This window comes from Stenella coeruleoalba (assembly GCF_951394435.1).
Source record: "Stenella coeruleoalba genome assembly, chromosome: 10".
NCBI lineage: Eukaryota > Metazoa > Chordata > Mammalia > Artiodactyla > Delphinidae > Stenella > Stenella coeruleoalba.
The window spans coordinates 20,216,211-20,240,037 of NC_137156.1; the positions used below are offsets into that span (position 1 = coordinate 20,216,211).

General features: G+C 43.9%; 1 protein-coding gene across 7 annotated transcripts in view; it reads left to right on the forward strand.

The window, feature by feature from the left end:
• Positions 1-23,827, forward strand: part of CARMIL1 (capping protein regulator and myosin 1 linker 1) — a 353,818-nt gene that overhangs the window by 136,522 nt on the left and 193,469 nt on the right. For all 7 annotated transcript variants that reach the window (XM_079933710.1, XM_079933709.1, XM_079933705.1 and 4 more), the window contains one exon: positions 21,375-21,425. Coding sequence is in view for 5 of the 7 variants with exons in the window: in XM_079933705.1 (XP_079789831.1) it covers positions 21,375-21,425 (51 nt within the window). In the remaining 2 variants the exon portion in view is untranslated. The remainder of the gene's footprint in view (positions 1-21,374; positions 21,426-23,827) is intronic.

Genomic DNA, 23,827 nt, shown 5'->3' on the forward strand with positions numbered 1-23,827 from the left:
TAACTGTTCTTCTTTTAACTATTTATGGGAGACACTGCACCATATCAGTTATACGTAACCTAGGAATGCAGCCTTGCTTGTTTGTAAAATGAATAACGTTTTGCTCTTTTGTAAGTATCACAGTGTTCCTGGGATTTGGTATCCGCATTCTCAAAATGAAGGAATTTAACTGACAGCTTCTGAGGTCAGCTCTAAACTGATTGAATTGCCCTGTTAATCTCTTGGGTCATGCAATTTAGTGATATAACTGGGGTTAGCCTGAGTGTTTCAAAAGCAAGATTAATGAAAGCTCATTCTCCAGCTGTCGGGTTAGGAGATTATTCAGGAACGTTGCCCTGTCATTTGAACCTGGGTTGCTGATGAATAAGCCAGCATCATTATCCTGAGACCACCTCATGAATCGAGCCACAGCCTGACCACTGCATCTTCTTCACCCCCTAGCTGTGGAGCCAGCATCTTGCATCAGGTGCACTGTAGGGACCCGCAGAAGGTCTGACCCCAACCCTGTTCATCCAGACAGCATTTTCTAGACCCATGTCTCAGCTCACTTGACTTTGGTAACCAAGGATTTCCATGTAGTTTTTTACCCCCCCCTCATTTTCAACTGATTTCCCTTTTTATATCTTCCTAATTTCTGCTCTTTTCCAACAAAACTATGGATGTACATTGTATAACGGCCTGCCTTTAATCTTCTGCTTTGATTTTCTCAACTGAAAAATGGTGGTACTAACTTCAGCCCTTTCATTCGTTTTGGGAAGAAAAATGAGATAACTGATGCCACAAAGTGCTTTGAATTTAGAGCAGGAGGGAAGTTCAATTAAAATAAGAATCTTCTATCTTTATTTTTATGTGACATTTAAAATGTTAGCATTGAATACGCATCAGGGAGGGAAATCTCATTTTGAATGTCATTGATAGAATGATGGCCGAAAAGATATTAGAGTTGCATTGCAGAAACTAAGAAAATGTGTTTAAAAATGATTAGAACCAAGCCATCTACTGTTTCCTTTCAAATAGGAGAATTAGATGGTGACTGTAGGGTAAAATAGAAAATAAGAATGCGTACTTCAAGGTTTTACACATCTATTTCGTATATATCCGTTAAACTCAATTTCAAGGAAATAGTGTTATGTTTAGTTCAGGAATGTTCCTCTGTGTGGTGAGCTGTATGGTTCAATCTGGTGGCAACTAGCCAGAGGTAGCTATTTTAATTAAAATTATAATCAGATGAAATTAAACTTTTAGTTAGTCCCATTTTAAGTGCTTAGTAACCACATGTGGCTAGTGGCTACAGTATTGGAGAGTCCAGATATAGAACATTTCCAGAAGGTTCTGTGAGACAGTACTACTCTAGAGGAACTGGAAAAAGACAAAAGAAAATTCCCTGCCTCTTCCTCCCCCCAGTTGCTTTTTAGAATTCAGATAGAATCTCTGGCCTTATATTATTAAATTTTAAATGTACATTTGAAATGGTTAAGGGAAGCAAAAGGCGTTTGGGCAGAGAAGAACCACTTACTTCCAAACATCATTTGTTTCCCTGCTGAGGACAAACATGCTTTTCAGAACAACACTTGGAAAATCTTGGAACCAGTTCTTTGCTCTCAAGTTGCACTTCTTCCATAATTATTTTCTTACTTAAGTAACGTTACCCAGACCAATACAGTAGTCACTTAATCATGTACCATCTTCAGTTGTTATATAATTATTTCACGGGTATGAACCAAACTGTTGCCTTTAGCAAAATAACTAATATATTCCAAATCCACTCGGTTCACAAATCCATTCGGGCTCTGTCATCAAAGGATATCCACTTCTCCCCACTCCCACTGACCACTCTGGTCCCAGCCACCGCCCTCTCTCTCGCAAGTTATTGCAGTTGCCTCCTGACTGGTTCCCCGCGTCTGTTCTTTTCCCCTCTCACCCACTTTCCAGTCTGTTCTCAACACGGCAGTCGGAGAGATCGTTTTAAATGTCAGGTCACATCACTCTTGTGCTCAAAATCCCCCAGTGGCTTCCCCTTTTATTCCAAGTAAAAGTGAAAGTGTGGACAGTGGATAGTAGCGCCTCGCGGGTCTCACAGCCCCGTCTGACCTCACCGGTTCTCATTCCCCTCAAGCTACAGTGAGCTCTTCTTTCTCCTCCAAGTACCACAGGCATAGTCTTGCCTCAGGAATATGCTGTGTTTGCCTTTGCCACTTCCTCTGCCTGGACCACTCTTATCTAAGATGTCCACGTGGCTGATTCCTTCACTTGTTTTAGACGTTTTTCAACATCACTTCATAATGAGGTCTCACCAAACTATTTAAAAATGCCACCTACCCACCACCCCCTCTCCAGTGCCCACACAGCACTCACTCTTGCGTTTTCCTGCTAGCTTTTTCTCCATAACATTCGTCACCATCTGACATACCTTATTTTTACTTATTTATTTGTGTGTAGTCTGTCTCCTCCCGGTAGACTATAAGCTGCTTGAAGGCAGGACTTTATGTCTTTTTATTCTTAACGTCTACCAGGCAGACAACCATAATCTAATGAATGAATGAATGACTTACATATTTAATGACAATTGTAAATAGTACAAAAAAGAATAAGATAGGTGCATTTAAAAGAGAATTCTACTTTTTTGGAACCAAAGAGTGCTAATTTAATGAAATTCATTTTAGCAAGAGATAGAGAAACACAAAGTCACACCTTTCGGCATAATCCTGCCTCTACCCCGTTCCCCTCTGAGATGACTCTGGGTTCAGCCTCCACTTTTTGCGGGCTCTGCCAGAGGCCTCTGTTGTTCTCCCTCCTAGTCTTGAGGGGCCACAGAGAGGAGAGTTTGGACCAGGGCTCCAGGGCTTCTATGTGGACAACTTGGAAAAGAAAAAGAACTTGGGGCTCCAGTCTGGGCTGACCCTTGGGCAGACCAGCCAGTCCTTTGCGGACATTCAAAGAAGGCAGAAGAGGGATCCTCTTGGTGTTGGAGCTGGGCTGCACGGGTATGTGTGTCTGAGGAAGCAGGGGCCATGGGGGAAGGGGCCAGCCGGAGTTTGCTGCCTTGGGAGGGGAGGTGATGAGCTATAGAAATAGGAATCTAGAAACAGAGAGGCAGAGAGTTCTTGTCCCGCGCTGGGAAGTGGCTGATGCCAGACTGGGGTACCCGGCCTGTTTCTGGCATGGCTGGGGAGAGGGGAAAGCTTGGGAGTGGTTGGGAGCAAAAAAAATACAGGGGTCACTTACAGTTTGCTGGTTCCTACCGAGGCAGGGAGGAGGAGGCTTAGCCACACGGAGAGCCAGTTGCTAATTTCTACATTAAAGGGCGTAGCAGCAGCAGTGTTTGCGCTTGAGGGATGTCAGCTTTTCACTTCCTCCCATTGTGCAAAGGCTGGGTTTGGCTTAGAAAGCTCTGCCCCTAGTTTCACTTTATCTGGCAACTTTGAGCCATTGGGCACAATGTTCAGGTGGGGTTCTTTGAACAGGTGAGTGAGGTTTCTGTGTTCCCAGAGCGAAACACTTCTCCACATAGCAAATCTCATTTATCTGAAGTTTCAAGAAAGAAAAACATGCTCTGTTTACAAAACTAGCTTTCCTCTCTTTGGCATGTCCTTTCATTATGCCTGCATTTTAAAGATAAGTTTCCTTCTGTTTAAATGGTCTATTAATTGTCAGTTAAAATAACATGTGATGTTTTTCCCTACATTTTGTATGAAGTCTGTCCCATCAGTACCCTGACCCACCTTTTGTGATTTGTGTCATTTTGTGGACTTAACTCGGTTGGCACAATCAAGGGCAAAATCAAGGTCTAGAGAGCCTTAGGACGCCTGAAATCATTCATTGGAGTGGATTTTGCTTTTCCTGCATCTGTTGTTAGAAATGACATTCCCAGCCTGTGGGAGCTGCAGAAAACTAGAGTCTTTCTGTAGTGAATTTTTGAGTAAAGAAGTTCTTCGAACACAGTAGGCAAAAGGCAGGGATGTCAGCGTTCGGCATTGCTACACCTTTCCTCTGCTAGGTTACCGTTTTCTTGTTCTATTATTCTTTTTTTGGCAGGTGAGTTGGGGATTAGCTAGTAGATCTGTTTGAAGTGGGTCGAGATGAGCTGCACACAACAGATTTTCAGGTACTTCCCTTATAGGATATGACTATTACATAGGAAGGATGTGTCTATTATGTGGTAGCTGTCAGGAATAAACAGGCATAACAGAATTTTTATAATTGGATTCAAAGACTGTAGCAACTCTTTTCACCTTCTGAACTCGAGTTTTTGCAGCTGAAAAGGGGGTGAGGTAGAGCAGTAAACTCTGACTAGGACGGATACGGCCCCTGCTCCCAGCTACCTTACAGTCTGGTGGCGCTGTTAGATGTTACATATACAATTCCACCAATAATTAAAAGGTATTACTAAGGAAATGTGCAAATACTGTGAGAATATATGATCGGGAGACCTGCTCTAGTCTGGATTTTCTTAGGGAAGTTCTTTAGGTTAGGATTTGAAGGATGAGCAGGTGTGAATCACGTGAAGGTGAAGAAAGCGGGAAGGAAGAGCAGTTGGAGCAGAGGGTGGGGCAGGTCCCCTTGAGGGGACCAAGTTCCAGTGTGGCTGGAACTGGAGGGGGGGTGGGGAGGAGAGGGAGGGAAAGGAGGCTGCAGGTGGAAGCAGGGATCAGTGGAGTCATGCAGAGCCACCGGAGAGCTTAAGCAGAGAAGCGATAAGATAATGTTTGGGTTTCTAGAAGATCGCATCAAGATTCTATATGGGCAGCTGACTTGGTGAGGCAAGATGGGTCTGTGGGGAGGCTATGGCATGTGGTACAGGAGCAAGATGATGGTGGCTTGGAGTACAGTCATTGCACTGGAGCTGGAGAGAAGTGACTGGATTTAAGAGATGTTTAGATTGGACTGAACTTGGTGAATGACTGAGGTGGGGAGTGACATTGACAATGCCTGGATTTCTGGCTTGAGAAACTGTATGGATGGCCATGACTCATTACTGAGCTCAAACTCTTAGAGGAGGAGCAGATTCTGGAAGAAAGATCACATGCTGAGTTTAAGCTTCGGAGAGACATCCAAGTGGAATTAGAGAGAGAGATCTGATGATCCAAGAATCATCCGGGCTGCACGTGAACTTGGGATGCCTCTGAGATCCATCGAAGTCGTGGAAGAGAATGGAAGGTAGCAGGGAGTGGGGAATGGATATGACCAGGGAGGTGGGTGGACAAACCTGTGGAAAAGAGAATTCCAAGCTTGAGGGCTGTGCCAGTGCTAAGGAGAAATCTTGTTAGGAAACGTTAAGAACTATACACGGGGCTCAGCAACAAAGAGGTGATTGGGACCTCAGTGGAGCTGTGGGGACAGAAGCCAGTTTTGAACAGTAGAGTGAATTTGAGGCAGAATAATGAAGACATGAGGTGCAGATCCTTTTTTGAGAAGTTGGGCTCAGAGGAAGGAGGGAGTTAGATGGAGCTGCAAGAGGGGTGAAGAATCCAGGATACTGATCTAGATCTTGGGATCTCTCTATCTGGATATTTACATATGGAATGGAAGGCATAGTTAGTCACTTACAGTTCCTGCAAAGGTGGGCAGGATATAATCCAGAGCCCAGGTGAGGGGGTGGGCATTTACCTCCAGCACGGCAGAAGAAGAGGAAGATGAGAGGACAGATGTAGCCGCAGGGGCAGGCAGGTGTGGAGGGTTGGGGTGGGATGGTCAGCGGTACCATTCTGATGAAGTCTGTGTACTCAGTGGCGTAGGAGGGAAGTCGTTTTCCCAGATGCAGGAAGCGAAATCAACTCGTGGGTTAGACCTGTTCTCCAGCTGCACCTGGCAGGCGCCACTGCAAACCTGGAATAGGTGGCTGGGTGGGTTCATCCAGGGTTGAGGGTTTTCTCTGTGGGCGTAATGAAAGGATAGGGCACACAGGCCGAAGGTATTAACAGTGGAGGAATGATTTCAGTGGGGTTTTAGTGGGATGAAGATGGGCTGGGAGGATGTAGGATGGTCAGTGACCTGGCAGGGTCAGGGGGCAAGTAACAGAGTGGCAGGCCCAGCTGAGGAGAGGGAAAGATGCTGCATGTGCTTCGCTAACTAATGTGTATATAAATCACTGGGGGATCTTATTAAACTGCAGATTCTGATGCAGTAGGTCTGGGAGTGGGGCCTCAGATTCTGTATTTCTAACAAGCTCCTAAGTGATGCCAGCCCCTCTGGCCCATGGGTCACAATGAAGGAGAAATGAGAAGGTTGTGGTCAGAGAGTGGGATGCATGAATTAGGAATCGTAGAGCAGATAGACAGCACGGCCCAGGGAATGACTAAGGGGACCAAAAGGTCAAAGAATGAGAAGGCCACCTGATCACTGAGTCTTGCCGATGCGTGACAATGATGCTAACACTTACTGTTGGCAGCACTGTTCTAAGCACCTTGTGTATATCCTCACAACAGCCCCCAATGAGGTGTGTATGATGATCCCTTATTTTACAGATGAGAAAGAGAGACACAGGGAGGCCATTCTCCACATCACCCACGCTTGTGAGTGGCAGAGTCAGGATTCAAACTGGGACAGTAAAACTCCAGTACATCTCCGGAGTCTAGTGCCCTTATGTGAATGGATGCATTACTGACCTCTGATCTCAGAAGTTGGAGAGGAGATGGTGTATAGAGACTTTTAGCCAGGTGTTAGCATCATCAGTGAATAAAGTTAGGGTGTCTAAGAGAGTGCTAGTGTTTTTACAAGTTATCTCATTTAATCCTCACAACTGTCATAGAGAGCTTATGCCATACCCATTTTACAGGTAATAAAATTAAGACTCAGAGATTATATAATTGAAGTGGGGGAATTGGCAAGTGAATTCAAATTGGTCTGAGTCGAAAGCCCATTTTTTTTTTTGAATTTTATTTATTTTTTTATACAGCAGGTTCTTATTATCTATTTTATACATATTAGTATATATGTGTCAATCCCAATCTCCCAATTCATCACACACACACACACACACACACACACACCCGCCCCCCCCCCCCCCCGTCACTTTCCCCCCTTGGTGTCCATACGTTTGTTCTCTACATTTGTGTCTCTATTTCTGCCCTGCAGACTGGTTCATCTGTACCATTTTTCTAGGTTCCACATATATGCATTAATACACGATATCCATTTTTCTCTTTCTGACTTCACTCTGTGTGAGTCTCTAGATCCATCCACATCTCTATAAATGACCCAATTTTGTTTCTTTTTCTGGTTGAGTAATATTCCATTGTATATATGTACCACATCTTCTTTATCCACTCACCTGTTGGTGGGCATTTAGGTTGCTTCCATGACTTGGCTATTGTAAACAGTACTGCAATGAACATTGGGGTGCATGTGTCTTTTTTTTTTTTTTTTTTTTTTTTTTGCTGTACGCGGGCCTCTCACTGTTGCGGCCTCTCCCGTTGCGGAGCACAGGCTCTGGATGCGCAGGCTCAGCGGCTCCGCGGCATGTGGGATCTTCCCGGACCGCGGCACGAACCCGTGTCCCCTGCATCGGCAGGCGGACTCTCAACCACTGCACCACCAGGGAAGCCCAGCATGTGTCTTTTTTTTTTTTTTTTTCCCAGCATGTGTCTTTTTGAATTATGGTTTTCTCTGGGTATATGCCCAGTAGTAGGATTGCTGGGTCATATGGTAATTCTGTTTTTAGTTTTTTCAGGAACCTCCATACTGTTCTCCATAGTGGCTGTGTCAATTTACATTCCCCACCAACAGTGCGGGAGGGTTCCCTTTTCTCCACACCCTCTCCAGCATTTGTTGTTTGTAGATTTTCTGATGATGCCCATTCTAAATGTGTGAGGTGATACCTCATTGTAGTTTTGATTTGCGTTTCTCTAATAATTAGGGATGTAGAGCAGCTTTTTATGTGCTTCTTGGCCATCTGTATGTCTTCTTTGGAGAAATGTCTATTTAGGTCTCCTGCCCATTTTTTTGATTGAGTTGTTTGTTTTTTTAATATTGAGCTGCACGAGCTGTTTATATATGTTGGAGATTAATCCTTTGTCCGTTGATTCATTTGCAAATATTTTCTCACATTCTGAGGGTTGTCTTTTCATCTTGTTTGTAGTTTCCTTTGCTTTGCCAAAGCTTTTAAGTTCTATTAGGTCCCATTTGTCTATTTTTGTTTTTATTTCCATTTCTCTAGGAGGCAGATCAAAAAAGATCTTCCTGTGATTTATGTCAAAGAGTGTTCTTCCTATGTTTTCCTCTAAGAGTTGTATAGTTGTCTGGTCTTACATTTAGGTCTTGAATCCATTTTGAGTTTATTTTTGTGTATGGTGTTAGGGAGTGTTCTAATTTCATTCTTTTACATGTATCTGTCCAGTTTTCCCAGCACCACTTATTGAAGAGACTGTCTTCTCTCCACTGTATATCCTTGCCTCCTTTGTCATAGATTAGTTGACCATAGGTGTGTGGGTTTATCTTTGGGCTTTCTGTCTTGTTCCATTGATCTGTTTCTGTTTTTGTGCCAGTACCATATTGTCTTGATTACTGTAGCTTTGTAGTATACTCTGAAGTCAGGGAGTCTGATTCCTTCAGCTCCGTTTTTTCCCCTCAAGACTGCTTTGGCTATTCGAGGTCTTTTGTGTCTCCATACTAATTTTAAGATTTTTTTGTTCTAGTTCTGTAAAAAAATGCCACTGGTAATTTGATAGGGATGGCATTGAATCTGTAGATTGCTTTGGGTAGTATAGTCATTTTCACAGTATTGATTCTTCCCAACCAAGAACATGGTATATCTATGCATCTGTTTGTGTCATCTTTGATTTCTTTCATCAGTGTCTTGTAGTTCTCTGAGTACAGGTCTTTTACCTCCTTTGGTAGGTTTATTCCTAGGTATTTTATTCTTTTTGTTAACAATGGTGAATGGGATTGTTTCCTTAATTTCTCTTTCAGATTTTTCATCATTAGTGTATAGGAATGCAAGAGATTTCTGTGCATTAATTTTGTATCCTACAACTTTACCAAATTCATTGATTAGCTTTAGTAGTTTTCTGGTTGAGTAATATTTAGTAGTTTTCTGGTTGAGTAATATTCCATTTACTCTGGTTGAGTAATATTCCATTTTTTCTGGTGACATCTTTTTCTTTTTAACATCTTTATTGGAGTATAATTGCTTTACAATGGTGTGTTAGTTTCTGCTTTATAACCAAGTGAATCAGCTATACGTATACATATATCCCCATACCTCCTCCCTTTTGCGTCTCCCTCCCACCCTCCCTATCCCACCCCTCTAGGTGGTCACAAAGCATGGAGCTGATCTCTCTGTGCTATGTGGCTGCTTTCCACTAGCTAGCTATTTTCCATTTGGTAGAGTATGTATGTCCATGCCTCTGGTGGCATCTTTAAGATTCTCTATGTATAGTGTCATGTCATCTGCAAACAGTGACAGTTTTACTTCTTTTCCAGTTTGTATTCCTTTTATTGCTTTATCTTCTCTGATTGCCGTGGCTAGGACTTCCGAAACTGTGTTAATAATAGTGATGAGACTGGACATCCTTGTCTTGTTCCTGATCTAAGAGGAAATGCTTTCAGCTTTTCACCATTGAGAATGATATCTGCTGTCGGTTTGTCATGTATGGCCTTTATTATGTTGAGGTAGGTCCCCTCTGTGCCCACTTTCTGGAGTGCTGTTATCATAAATGAGTGTTGAATTTTCTCAAAAGCTTTTTCTGCATCTATTGAGATGATCATATGGCTTTTATTCTTCAATTTGTTAATATGGTGTATCACATTGATTGATTTGCGTATTTTGAAGAATCCTTGCATCCCTGGGATAAATCCCACTTGATCATGGTGTATGATCCTTTTAATGTGTTGTTGGATTCTGTTTGCTAGTATTTTGTTGAGGATTTTTGCATCTATATACAACAGTGATATTGGTCTGTAATTTTCTTTTTTTGTAGTATCTTTGTGTGGTTTCAGTATCAGGGTGATGGTGGCCTCATAGAATGAGTTTGGGAGTGTTACTTCCTCTGCAATTGTTTGGAAGAGTTTGAGAAGGATGGGTGTTAGCTCTTCTCTAAATGTTTGATAGAATTCACCTGTGAAGCCATCTGGTCGTGAACTTTTGTTTGTTGGAAGATATTTAATCACAGTTTCAATTTCATTACTTGTGATTGGTCCGTTCATATTTTCTATTTCTTCCTGTTCAGTCTTGGAAGGTTATACCTTTCTAAGAATTTGTCCATTTCTTCCAGGTTGTCCATTTTATTGGCATAGAGCTGCTTGTAGTAGTCTCTTATGATGTAAAGCCCATTCTTTCTCTATATCAGGTTTCACTACATCCCCATCCAGACATGGAAATTCTTTTCTAATTCTCAGATAGGCTGTAGTTACCATGGGAATACTCTCCCCCTGCACTGACTCAACCTACATCCTGGAGATGATGTGTCGAGAACGGGATTCAGGGCATTTGGGCTTGTCTCTGTCCCTAACTGACAAGTGTGTACATGTCTCTGTAGGTCTCAGTTTTTTATCCCTATAGATCACTTTCAGAGCTGTATTCTTTGAGGCCAGTTACAATGACTTCTTTGATATTAATGTGTGCTCTAGGCTTAGCACTTGATAGGTAATCTCCAATTCTTACACAAGGACAAATACTGTCTCCAAGTTAGAGGTGTGGATACTGCGGCCTGGAGATTTAAAGGAACTTGCCTATGACCAGTCTGCTCACAAAATGCCAAAGCTGGGATTTTGTTGTCTCCAAAGCTCACGTTCTTGCCATCCTACCACGCTGCCTCAACCTTCTTATAGCCTCATGGCGGATCATGCTATAGGTGCGGATGGTGCCGTAAACCAGTCTTTATCAAACTCTCAAAATCTGGACCCACAGAAGAAATGCATTTTATATTGATTCTGAGAAGCACCCCCCCAGGTGTGCACACAGTCTTGCGCGCACACACACACATGCCTGTGTGCCATGAGCACACTGATACCTCTGAAACAGAAGTTTCATGAAACAATGCTCTGGTTTCTATTTGCAATGCACTTGATTTTCTTTTCACTTCCACTTCAGTCTATTTTATTAATATTCTTGTTAAACTCTCCTGAATTGATTTAACCAGCCACCAGTGGGCTGCAGCCCTCAGTTTGAAAATGATGTGCGTACCTGGATTTCTCAATATAATCACTCCAAATCTTTTTTCTGCTTCTCTCCCTGTTTATCGTGGAATGTAATGAAGAATATCTCTCAATCTGATTATTTATGCAACAGTATTAAATCTAAGCCAATTCCCCCTACCATATGCCACCCACACTTCTGCAGAGTGGAGGAATATTTCATAAATTTGCTCTGAGAGCAGGAAAGAAAATGTGAACTTTTTTTCATTTGATGAAAATGATAATTAACAGAAGGTGAAGAATAAGGAAGTGACATTTGTGCCTCCTTGGCTTGAGAAGATGGGGATCTAAGGGCCCCCCTTGTAGGCTGACAAGTTGAAATAGTGTAGGTTGGGGAGGGACCACAGCATGAGAATTGTGATAAAAGATGAGTGAAACTTACTTCATGTTCCAGCTCTGCTGTATAGCTGGTTAACTAATATTACCACTGAACTTGTCCAAGAACATGTGTTTATTGGACTCTTTTATGTGCCAGGTCTCGTTCTGTGTAACTATGTTATCTTAGTGGGCGTATTGTATACATGTTTTTACAGGTGGGGTGATTAAGGCATGGAGAAGCTAAGTAACCTGCCCCAGGTCACACAGCTAGTAGTGAGTGGTCTAGCGGGGGTTCATACCCAGGCTTTCTGCCTCTGGAGCCCGTGGTCTTTGTCATTAAGCCATAACTGTTACGTGTCTTTCCTTTCAGGTAATTCTCTGTGGTCTTTATTGGGTGCCATGCCCAGGATGGGGTTCTCGCTTCTGGGTTTTGAATCTTGAGAGGAATCATACTTGGAAGAAACGTGGCTGAAGTCCATTCACTCCATCAGGGCAGCCAGAAGGGACTCCCCACTAGTTCTTCTCAAATCTGTAGAGTTGATTTCGTTTCTGTCCCTCTTGAGCTCTGGTTTTTAATGAAAAACATTTTTTTAAAAAAAATTTTTATTATGAGAGCTACTCATTTCCTTTAAAACATTTATTTGTGCTTAAATTCCATTGTTTGGAAAAAAAAAAAAAAGCAAGCCCTGATAAATGCAGACAATTGTTTGACCCTTCCTGGTCTGTTTCCTCATCTATAAAATAAAGGAATTAGATATGCCTATCTCCAGATTGCTTTTAACTTTGTGATTTTTTGCTAGAGTTAGGTTCTGGTAACTCATGGCTTGTTCAAGAAGAGACTGGCTGGCCTTGTGTTAGGGAAGCACGAGGAGTTTTGTTAACTGGGTTAATGTGACCTTTACATTCATGTTGTATTTTTCTGTATTCTTTGAATGACTGTGATTCTACTGTTGGTGAATTCATTTAAACCATAAATATGACAGTGATGACTAGCAGAGGTCCCTTTCCACGTGTGCCCCATGCAGACCCATGAGACCCCAATGCTGAGAGGTCTGGGCAGAAACTCTGCCCCATGTAAGTGCCTTAGCCTGACCTTCCTGGACCTGTGGAGCTGGTTCTAGGTGTTGGGCTCATCTTTACTCTTAGCCTAAGAGGTGGTCCCATTCCAGGGATTATGGTCACGCCATTATTCTGCCTTTAAAAATATGTTATCATCATAGAATCAATGCATCTGGTTCCAGAGTTTTGTTTTGGCCAGTGCTTTGAAACGAAGATCTGAAATGTTAGTGACATCAAGAAGAATTGATGTTGTTTGGAAGTAGCCACATGTTCATCCGTGGGGAAAAATTAGAAACATTTGTTTTCTTTCATGCTTTGATAAAACCTTACAATTTGCAATGAAAGCACTGCAGGAAGAATGAAGCGATTGTGTCTGACAAGCTGTATGTAAACATTCCATTTCTGCATAATGGCATAAATAACCAGGTGAAAAGAAATGGATTCACACAGGTGTTAGAGTACAAAGACTTCCCCCGAAACTAGATATCAGAAGACAGAAACCAAACTCCACTGACTTCCTTGCCCCCCCTGTTGAGGGAGCGTCTGTCCTTCCGGGGAGCAGGGGCCCAAGAAGGAATTAATTCCTCTCAGCAAATATTTACTGGCGATTTGCCATTCTTGGCTGTCCATGCAAAGCAAAGAGAAGAGGGGTCCTAGAACTGGGACATTTCCACAGTGGGCCTGAGTCATGACCCAGAGTGTAGCAAGGTAAGTTAGACACCTGTTCCAACCCCCTGATTTTACACTTGGGTGAATTGAGGTCCACAGAGACAGTAACTTGCTCAGAGTCAGGTCACTTGGCCAGCTTGAGGCCAAACCCAGGCTAAATCCAGTAACTCTGTTCTTAGTGTAATACTATAATGGACATGCATAATATTATTATAATATTGTAATATAAATAATAACAAACACTAGCACTTTCCGTATATTCTTCTCAGCACTTTACATATGTTCACTTATTGACACACATTAACTTATTTAACCCTCATGGCTCCATAAGGTGTACCTTGTTGCTCCCATTTTACAGAAGAGGAAACTGAGCCACTGAGAAGATTAAGTAGTTTGCCCCAAGTCACACAGATGGTAAATAGTGAAGCTTGGAAGCCCAGGCAACCCGACCCCAGAGTTTGTCCTCGAAACCACTATGCAAGGGGTCAGCAAACCTTTACTTTCTGTAAAGGACCAGATAGTAAATATTTTTGGCTTTGTGAGGCATAAAAATCTCTGTTGCATCTGCTCAGCTCTGCCTTCATAGTGTGAAAGCAGCTGGAGATGATCCATTAAACATGGTTGGGGCTGTGTCCCAGTAAAACTTTATTTATAAAAAACAGGTGGGGCTGGATTTGTAGTTTTCAGGACCTGCGCTGGACTATGCTGCCTCCTAGTGTGGTGATCCAGTTTTATAAGGGATCTGGGGCCAGAAATTGCGCTAAAACGATGTGTTGTTTTGTATTCCTTTTGGGTGAAGGGTCGTGCTTTGGCCAGAGAGGGTGAAGGTCATCAGAGCTGTGTGCAGTGGGTTGTTACGAGGCTCAGAGCCAGAGGGGCTTTTTATTCTTCCTCAACTTTCTGGGTGACCTTGCACAAGTCCCTTAGCATCTGTCACTCGTAACTCTCCACGGTGGCGCTAACAGTCCTCGCCACCTGCCCCTCTCCCTCCCCAAAGCTTGTGTCTTGGATTAATGAGGTCTGGGGGTTTGGAAGAGGGGAAACGTATTAAATGGCACTCATCATTTAGTTTGCTTGCAAATTAGAGCGCATTTGGGTGGTATAAGACCATTGGTCGAGTGTTTGCCATGAAGAGCCCAGTTTTACAGGAAAGGCGTTTTTGGTAACGTGCAGGGGAGAATGTGGATTTAGGGGCCGTGAATTTATGGATTGCCTGGGCAGCGGTAGGCTTTAGGTAATGGAGTCCTATAAGAGGGTGAAACAGATACTTTTGTTTTTAGTAAGTGTGCCATGATAGGGTTCCATGACCGACCTCATTTTGTATCATTTCCATAAGGAAATTTAGGCTTCTCTGCTAAGCTATGAGTCTTAACAGTAGGGAGGATTTTTATAAATGTTTCCAAGTGAAATTTTGAAGTTAAAAGTTGAACCAAGAAGCCTCAAAGGGAACCAGGCTGCTGCTTGCATTTCAATGAAAGGGAGAGGAAATTCATTATAGAGGTTGAAAATGTGGTTTGCATGCTAAGACTCTTCTGGAAGAATGGGCCTCGCAGAGGAGGTGGGAGGGAAGTTCTAGCTTGCCCTTTGTGGTTAAGGTTCCTTGGCTCAGCCCATATACTTCTTCTAATGCCCTCCACACACACCCCCACCCCGAACCCCCGTTTTTTTAACTCTGCAAGAAAATTCTTCTCCTTCAAGGTTAAAGGTATATATATTGAACTGAAAATGCCAGCCTAGGAGATGTCTCAGAATCGTTGTTTCTGTTTTGCTGTTGTTTGTTTTGTTCTGTTGACAAAAGCCATTATTTAAAAATTCAATAGATGTTAGTCTTACTTTGGGAATCTAAATTTAAGATGCTCTCACACCAATTATTTTGATATATTCAGCAGAGACGTCTGGGTGCTGGGCTAGGGCTTTATCTACGTTTGTATTTTACTTAAAACAACAGTATTAGATTAGTCCTGCACAGCAGTATTATTCTTGTTCTACAGGTGAGCAAACTGAGAAGTTAACTAACTCTGTCAGCGTTAAACAGCTAGAAAGCGGCAGAACCAGAATTGGAATCTGTCTTCCTGATTCCAAAACCCCGGCAAAGTAGGGCAACCAAGGGTTCCAGTTTCCGGGAGACAGGATTCTCAGAGCTAAAACTGGAAATGAAGATGTGGTCACCCTGCAAGGAAGACGCTTGCTATCCCTAGCACCAAGGTAGTGCACACTACCGGGAAACACTTCCTGCTAAATCCAAGAGGAGTTTTCCTGCGCGATTTCCCCCCTCACCTGCTAGAAGCCATGTGTGTGTGTGTAAGACCTCCAAGGCCACAAATCCTAGGGCATCTTGGCCCCAAACAGGAAAGCTAGGAGATTGAGTTCTTTGGGGTTCTCAGCATGGATGTGTCCCCATTTATTGGCCCAGTTTGGGTTGATAAAACAAAAAGCACGGGCTTCCCTGGTGGCGCAGCGGTTGAGAGTCCACCTGCCGATGCAGGGGACACGGGTTCGTGCCCCGGTCCGGGAAGATCCCACATGCCGTGGAGCGGCTGGGTCCGTGAGCCATGGCCGCTGAGCCTGCGCGTCCGGAGACTGTGCTCCGCAACGGGAGAGGCCACAACAGTGAGAGGCCCGTGTACCGCAAAAAAACCCAAAAAACAAAAAGCACAATTCTTGGAATGGTAGCATTCATAGTTTTGCACACTTGCTTCAAAACATTGCTACGCTCTTGTGCTCACAAGTGTGCATGGTGTTGGGAAGGGCTAGGTCAGCGTTGGAGAATTTCATCCCTTCGGCTCCATCCCCTTCAAGGCTTTCTAAGAACAGTCCTCATGCCTCTGGAGATCTGAGCTGATCACCAGAAGTGGGGACCCACCAGCACAAAGCTTGTGCCTTCAAAGCCTGGGTGTGTCTCTTTTCAAACAGATGATTTTGGCCTGTGTCCAACTTCTGAAGGAAACTGTGTACCTACGCGGCCTTTCAAATATTTCTAAAGAAAGGGAGTTGGCATGCAGGGCCACAGGTTGTGAGCGCTGTTGTTGCCAGAGTGAAAGCAGAAGTGATCATTAGAACCTCACGTACCTACATATGGTCAAGAGTTTGCTCTTTACTCGAAAGGTGAATCCGTGTGAACACCCTGGGCTTTTTCCTCTCTTTTAAAAAATATATTGAGCCAGTTAATACCTTGTCAGTGGCCCCTAGCAACCCCCTGGTGACTTTCCAGGAGAGGGCAGATCAAGAGAAGTCAGGTAGGTCACCTGATGCCTCGGCTGCTCGTGGGAGACGTTATTCTCCAAAACGTGACGCTTGTAAACGGGCGGAAAGGCCAGCCCGCGCCTCGCGCTGGAGATTGCTGGCGTGTGGCAGTTATGTGGGTGCGTGTTTTGAGATTAGATTTTAGTGACTAGATTCACCCAGGGGACCTCGTAATCACTTAATTACTGATGTGCTCGTTGTATAATAATGTCAAAAGGTGTCTTGTCATTTTTATTTCATGGTTTTTTCAAGTTTCTCTGTGACTATGTTCCAAATGAAATACTCTTTGAGAACGCATAATTTCTCCTGTGATGGGTGCCTGTTGTTTTGCAATGGGCATAAATAAGATACAAGCTCTCAGTGATTAGCAGAGAGAAAGCGCTGGGAAATGGGGGCAGAGTGAAGCGGGTGGGGAGCCAGAGGAGGGAAAAGAGAACGAGAAGATGGGTTGGGGCATGGTGGGGATAGCGGAGGCCGTAGCAGAGAGGAGGGATTGGAGGGAGGGGTGGGGAACGGGCAAGGAGAGACACAGGTAAGCTGAGAGATACACGTGTAGAATCAAGTAGACAGATCCAAATAGAGACTCACAGAGATTAACCCGTGATCAGAGAGAGACAGAGACAGACACTGGTCTGGACAGACAGTAGAGACTGGTCCTTGTTCTTACGATATGCAAATATCCATCATCTTATGGATGATGCTGTTACCTGTTTGCTTCTTTCTGGCTTTAAAGCTCTATGACTCATCTGTGTTTGCATGTGTGCAGACTATTGAGGAAGCTGGTTCTTGGACAGGTGAGATTTGACAGCCCTAATAAGTAATTAGCACAATCTCTGGGGCCAGACCCTCTGGGTTCGAATCCCAGCTCTGCCACGTACTTGCTAGGTGACGTGGGCAAGTAATATACTCTCTGTGTGTCTCAGTTTCTTCTTCTTAAAATGAGATTAATAATAGTATCTAGCCCGTAGGCTGCTGTGAGGGTTAAAGGAGATGATGTATGCAAACCTATGAGAACATGGTACCCAACATGTATTGACTGGTATTACTGCTATGCTTGTAAAATGATCCTGGATGTTGTAGGACCAATTTTCCTTTGAGGGAATGTTCACAGAGCTAAACATATTTTTCTGACTACTGAAGAGGCTGTGTGTTCCTGCCTGGGGCTTTTGGCATTGACCCTTATTGCCGTTTGAGGAGAGAGTGAAAAGGTAATACGCTGGGAATAAGGAGTTGCCTCTTCTAGTCCAGCTCTGGCACAAACTATCTACGAGATGAGTTTCTTTGGATCTGCTCTCAGATTATAAACTCTAAGGGGGTCTTTCACTAGGTGATTGATATTGAGTCCTTTCTGGCATGTGAGTTTTATGATTTGACTCTGTGTAAAGGTTTTGTGGACTTAAGAGTCTTGAAAAATCAGGGATTGATCATACAAGCACCCCTGGAAGAAAGAAACGTGTGTGCTGCTACTGTACCATTGACCCTTGAACAACATGAGTTTGAACTGCAGAGATCCACTTTTATGCAGATATTTTTCAGTGGTAAAGACTGTAGTACTGACTAGGTGGTCTGTGGTTGGTTGAATCCTCCAATGTGGCCGAACTGGGGGTATGGAGGACCCACTCTAAGTTATATGCAGACTAAGCCCCGAGTTGGTCAAGGATCAACCATAGGTAAAGAGGTGAGGAGTCTGGCTTCCTATAGCCATGCTGGTCATCACGACTGTCAGCGTTATTTCCTTCTTTTTCTTTTTTCCTTTTCCCCTGGAGGAGGAGCAGTGTTTGAAAGGATGCCACATCAAGATGTGCCGTGGAATGGAATATTATTCAGCGGTAAAACAATGAAATTGGCAACAATGTGGATGGACCTAGAGAATATTATGCTTAGTGAAATAAGTCAGACAGAGAAAGACAAATGCTGAATGGTATCACTTAGATGTGGAATCTAAAAAGTAATACAAATGAATGTATATGCAAAACAGAAACCAATTCACAGATATAGAAAGCAAACTTGTGGTTACCAAAGAGGAGAGGGAAGTGGGGAGGGACAAATTAGGGGTATGGGATTAGCAGATACAAATTACTGTATATAAAATAGATAAGCAACAGGTATATACTGTATAGTACAGGGAGTTATACTCACTATCTTGTGATAATCTATAATGGAGAATAATCTGCAAAAATACTGAATCACTATGCTGCACACCTGAAACTAACACAATATTGTGCATCAACTAAACTTCAGTTAAAAAAAATGTGCTGGGCTTCCCTGGTGGCGCAGTGGTTGAGAGTCCGCCTGCTGATGCAGGGGACGCGGGTTCGTGCCCCAGTCCGGGAAGATCCCACATGCCGCGGAGCGGCTGGGCCCGTGAGACATGGCCGCTGAGCCTGCGTGACCGGAGCCTGTGCTCCGCAGCGGGAGAGGCCACGGCAGTGAGAGGCCCGCGAACCGCAAAAAAAAAAAAAAAAAAAAAGTGCTGTGGGACAAGGTCTTAGTTCAGAGAAGGCAAATTTTTCATCCTTTAAGATGAGTCCTGATCTTGTAATTTAGTCACAGATAACCTGTTTGCCAGACCTAAGCAAATGAGAACACCGGCCACGCCTGTCTCTGGCCCCCTTTTATCTCCCTTTCTATTACTGTCAGGCCTCTTCTGACTGTCTGATGTTCACCACTGAACCCTGTGTGTCTCACGGAACAAAACTGCCTCTTGCCTTTTCCCCAAAGGCAGCCAAACTCTACTTCCCTGGGTACTGCTGTCTTAGTCAAGGCTTGGCTAGCGTAGGTGACTTGAAAAATTTAGCTCTCTGTGCCATTCTTGGATTTGAAAAGAGAATCTTTTAAACTACTGGAATGTTGAGGAAGATACTGTTTGAGCTGGGAGCTTTGTGAATCCCTTCCCAGTCACAGGTGGCCCTGGGCTCTTACCCTTCTACCCCAAATCTAACTGAAGTGCCAGGGGCTAGAGACCAGGAGGCAAGATTGGGTTAGAATGTGTGAAGGTAGCGTAATGGTGAAGAGCATAGGCTTTGGAGTTGACAGATGTGAACCCTACTCCTGCCCTTGGGTTATATCACAGAATCTGTTTATTCATCTGTAAAATGGGGGTAATAATGATAGAGAATATGGTTGTTGGGAAGATTAAATGAATCAGTGTATCCAAGGATGTTTCCCCATTTATGGCCCATAGGGAACACTTGATAAATGGTAGCTACTACTCAGGGCTGGCTTCATGGGCATGTGACCTGTACAGGTGCACGGGGCACTGCTCTCAGAAGGGCCCTACGCTTGGGTAAATGCTTTCTGTCTCTGTCTTTAAAATTCTTCATAATTTTTGAACAAAAGGCCCTGCAGTTTATGTAGCCAGTCCTGCTACTTCTGGGCTGCAGTTGACCTCCACTCACTCATCTGACCCCACTTCTTACACGCCTCTCCCCTCTCTATTGCTTGTTGCTCCCCCCGCCCCATCTCTGAAGGGCCTGAGTAAAAAAAAGTAAGGATCATTCCTTTGGGAAAAGAACTGTGGTTCATGGCCTAAGAATATTCAAATATAGATGTCTTTTGTTGACTCCACTTTTAGAAGTCACTTATTAATGGTCTTTTAGAGCACATCACCTCTAAAGTCAAGTAGCAAAAATGAACCCAGGTGGAAAAGGATCCCCTGAATAACTGTGATTGAAGGCATCTGGGTGGAAAGTCTTCAACGGGCCGTGCCCCTCTGTCTCTGCCTTCCCTTTGCTCGTTATCAGACTCTCCCAGCCAGTGTTGGGCTACCTCTCTTTACCATCTGTCTCATAAAGGGTCCTGACTTGAGTTATTCCCAATAGCAGTGACCTCTGATTATTCAAAGAAGAGTTACCTAGAAAATATACTGTTTCTGTTTAGAGTTGGGAGCCTAAAGAGAGGCACAGGGCAGGCTACAGGCACACGCATGGCCTTACCTTCTGTGTGTGAATGAACACGATGAGCCCTGGCTTGAATCTGGATAAATCCTGTAGCAACTTGGGCCTCAGTGGCCTTGACTTATGATTTCTCAAGTTGTGTTCAAATCTAGCATTCTCAGACTAGCACATACTTATCATTTGCTAAATATCAACTTAGTGACAAGCAAGTTGTTTGGAAAATCAAAGACAGGTCTCCCATCAGAACTTGAGAAGTGCTGGAGTCCGCCTTCTTTATTGCAAAGGCCCCCGAGGCCTGCCCGGACCTCCGGGTTGCAGAGCGGCACGTTTAGAGATTAAGGTTGGTAGACTGGGATCTCTGCTCCAGGTAGGAACTAGGAGTTCAGCCTAGTTCCAGCCCCTTCGTATTCACAAGGGCCCCTGCTGGGCAAGAGGTGCCTATAGGCATATGGGACCCCATGGGCTATCTATATGTTCTTAGCTGAGAGCTGGAATTGGTAAATGTTCTCTCTAGGACTGAGAGAGGCATAGCTGAGAAGCAAAGTCGGGGTTGACTTCTTGGGAGAGTACCCTGTTTTGCTGCCTGTGTGTCATGTAAATGTTACCAGTCAGTGGACAGAGAACAGGAGGCAAGAGGGCAAACGTGGGTGGCGGTTGTAATTTGGAAAGTGTGAATGAGTACTTGGCTTCTTCATTAAATTTGCTGTTGATATAGTGAGGCTCCTCCTATGGATAAGATATCTGTATTTTAATATCTCAGACACCTGTCTTGCTTACTCAACTGGCGTAATCTGTGGCTCCTTTGGGCTGCTGACTGGTTGCTCGTCTTGAGATTTTGCAGGTGATTTGTTTGATATGGCCCTTCATACAGTGATTCTTAGAGTACAGCTAGTAATCCGACGAGGCCAACAAGCTGTCCCAGGTCACTTATTCTTCTTACATGTCAGGAACCAAGCCTCTCGAGGCTTCAGTATCGTTAAAGTCCTGCGGGTCACACCAAAGCCCACCAGCTCACTTTTCGGTACTTATACTGATGCGGCTGCTTCTGTCTTACAGGTGCTTACATCATGCCGAGCCTTCCTTGTCACAGCACGAATCCCCACCAAGGTAAGTGTTGATGAGTTTCCTCCTTCCAACACACACACACACACACACACACACACACACACACACACACACACTGCAAAACGCACTCGCTTCTCAATTGCGTACACTTATGATTTAGGCCAGTGTGTCCAGAGTTCTCTTTGCACAACCTTATTTTCCTTCCTTCTCCCCAGAAAGCACCTAAACGTTTCGTCCTTTGTTCCCTCTCTGTGTTAAAGGCATCCCAAGAAAAGTGGCGAAGCATTTCATGTTCCATATCCCCGAGGCTTGTGGATTTTAGTTATTTTTCTCTCTCAACTGGGGCAGGGTTTACACTTTCTTCAAGTCTAGTTCTTATTTCTTTGGGTCCAGTAACGGCCCATTTTTCTAAGGCTTTGACACGTGGGAAATGACCTTCATAACTCTACAGAGTGCATTACCGGGAACGTAGCCACCTAGCCCTCATTCATGGGCAGACTCTGGTGTTGCCTATGAAAAATAACACGGTGCCACTTGGTTCCTTAAAAGATCTAACATTTTCCATAAGATGTCCTTCGTTATAGGGTGCAAATTAACATTTGAACTGATAGCTCATGAATTAGGCATCATAATTGCTTCTTTTATTTTCTTTATGGTAACAGAAAGGTGTTGACTGATTTTATAGGATATGAACTCACCTGCCCACAAACCCATGGAAAATGGGGAAGGTTTGGGAGACGCTTTCAGCCTTGCTCCTATGTTTGTGCTGCAGTGTTATTTGCTCATTTTCTCAGTCCTTTCTTGCTTCTTAAAATTCAACATGTAGCCACTGTCCTGTGAATACCTACTTATGTGCTGGACACGGTGCTGTAATGCAGTGGACCTGGTAGGACTGACAAACTAATGATTTGCATGATTTTTGTTGAACTTTGAGAAGGTACCAACCCACTTTTTTTGCTAGTCAAAGGCCATACTGCCTTTTTTCTTTCTGATCATACAAATGCTAAATTTTATAAAGTTTCTCCGAGGAATGAGGCTTTGTATTATCCCACCCCTTTTGATAATATAAAGTGAGTCTTTATGTTTATAATGTGTTATAAGTGAAATCAGTCATTATATAAATGGTGTTGGACTAAATTACCTATATGCTAAAGTACCTGAAGGCAGGATATAAGGAAGTGTTAACCATTATCCCACTGGTGAAAAATTAATTGTGGAAGGAAATTTTATGGGCTTGAGAAAATAGTCAAGCAGCCTATTGAGTAGAAGGCTCCTGAAAGATACGTTTACCCTAATTAAAAATGTTTTGACACAGCAGAAGGTGTATTACCTCTTGGGAAGTCATCTGCCTCCCTTCTGTTGCCCCCTCCTTGCTCTGCCCCTGAGGGAAGGCCCAGCTTCATCCCAAGATGTATATAACATCTCACATCGGCCTGGCTAGGGTAGTTTGGACATTGGTGCTGATTTCTGATATTGTCAGCATCACAAATAAAGGCAGATCTTCTTCCAAAGTGACCTGCCTGCAGAAGGCTGGTTTTCATGTGTCACAGTGCACCTTGGCTAAGAAGCAGAACCGGTGTCAATGACATTTTTCTGGGGAAATAATTATATTCAGAACAGTAATGTATGTACAACAGCCCCGATTTTCACATAGGTTTCTTCTCTTTTATTTGGGGGCTGATTAATTAAACATTTTCTTCTTTTGTCCTTTTATTGTTAAATGTACCACATACGTAGTCAAATGCACAAAATAGAAATGTATATCACCGTGATTAATTGCAAAGCAGATACCTCTGCAGTCACACGCAGATGAAGAAGTAGAACTTTGCCATTCCCTCCAGAAGGGGGGATGAGGGGGGCGGGTGATTGTCAAATCAGGGAAGGGTCTACAGAGAAGCTGGGCTGCAGGATCAGCCTGCGTCAACCAGGCAGATAAAGGGGTCTCCTGCTGGTCAGAGGTTTAGCAGTTTGCAAGAGCACAGTGTGTTTGGGGAGCTGAGATGTGGGCCCGGGACTGAGTAGGAGGCTGTGGAGGGAGGGAAATTGGTCAGAAAGATGGGCAGTCGTGACATGGGTTGCTGCATGTGGAACAGTTGGAGTTCCCGAAGGAGCATCACATAATCACATTTAGATTCGCTCTGTTGCCTCTTGGGTGGGGACTGTCTTGCTGAGGGTAGAGGCGGACCTTGGATGATTCCTTCCTCTTATCTAACTGATCACTTGTATCTGTGGTTCTCTCTCTCTTTTTTTTTTTTTTTTTTGCGGTACGCGGGCCTGTCACTGTTGTGGCCTCTCCCGTTGCGGAGCACAGGCTCCGGACGCGCAGGCTCAGCGGCCACGGCTCACGGGCCCAGCCGCTCCACGTCATGTGGGATCTTCCTGGACCGGGGCACGAACCCGCATCTCCTGCATCGGCAGGCGGACTCTCAACCACTGCGCCACCA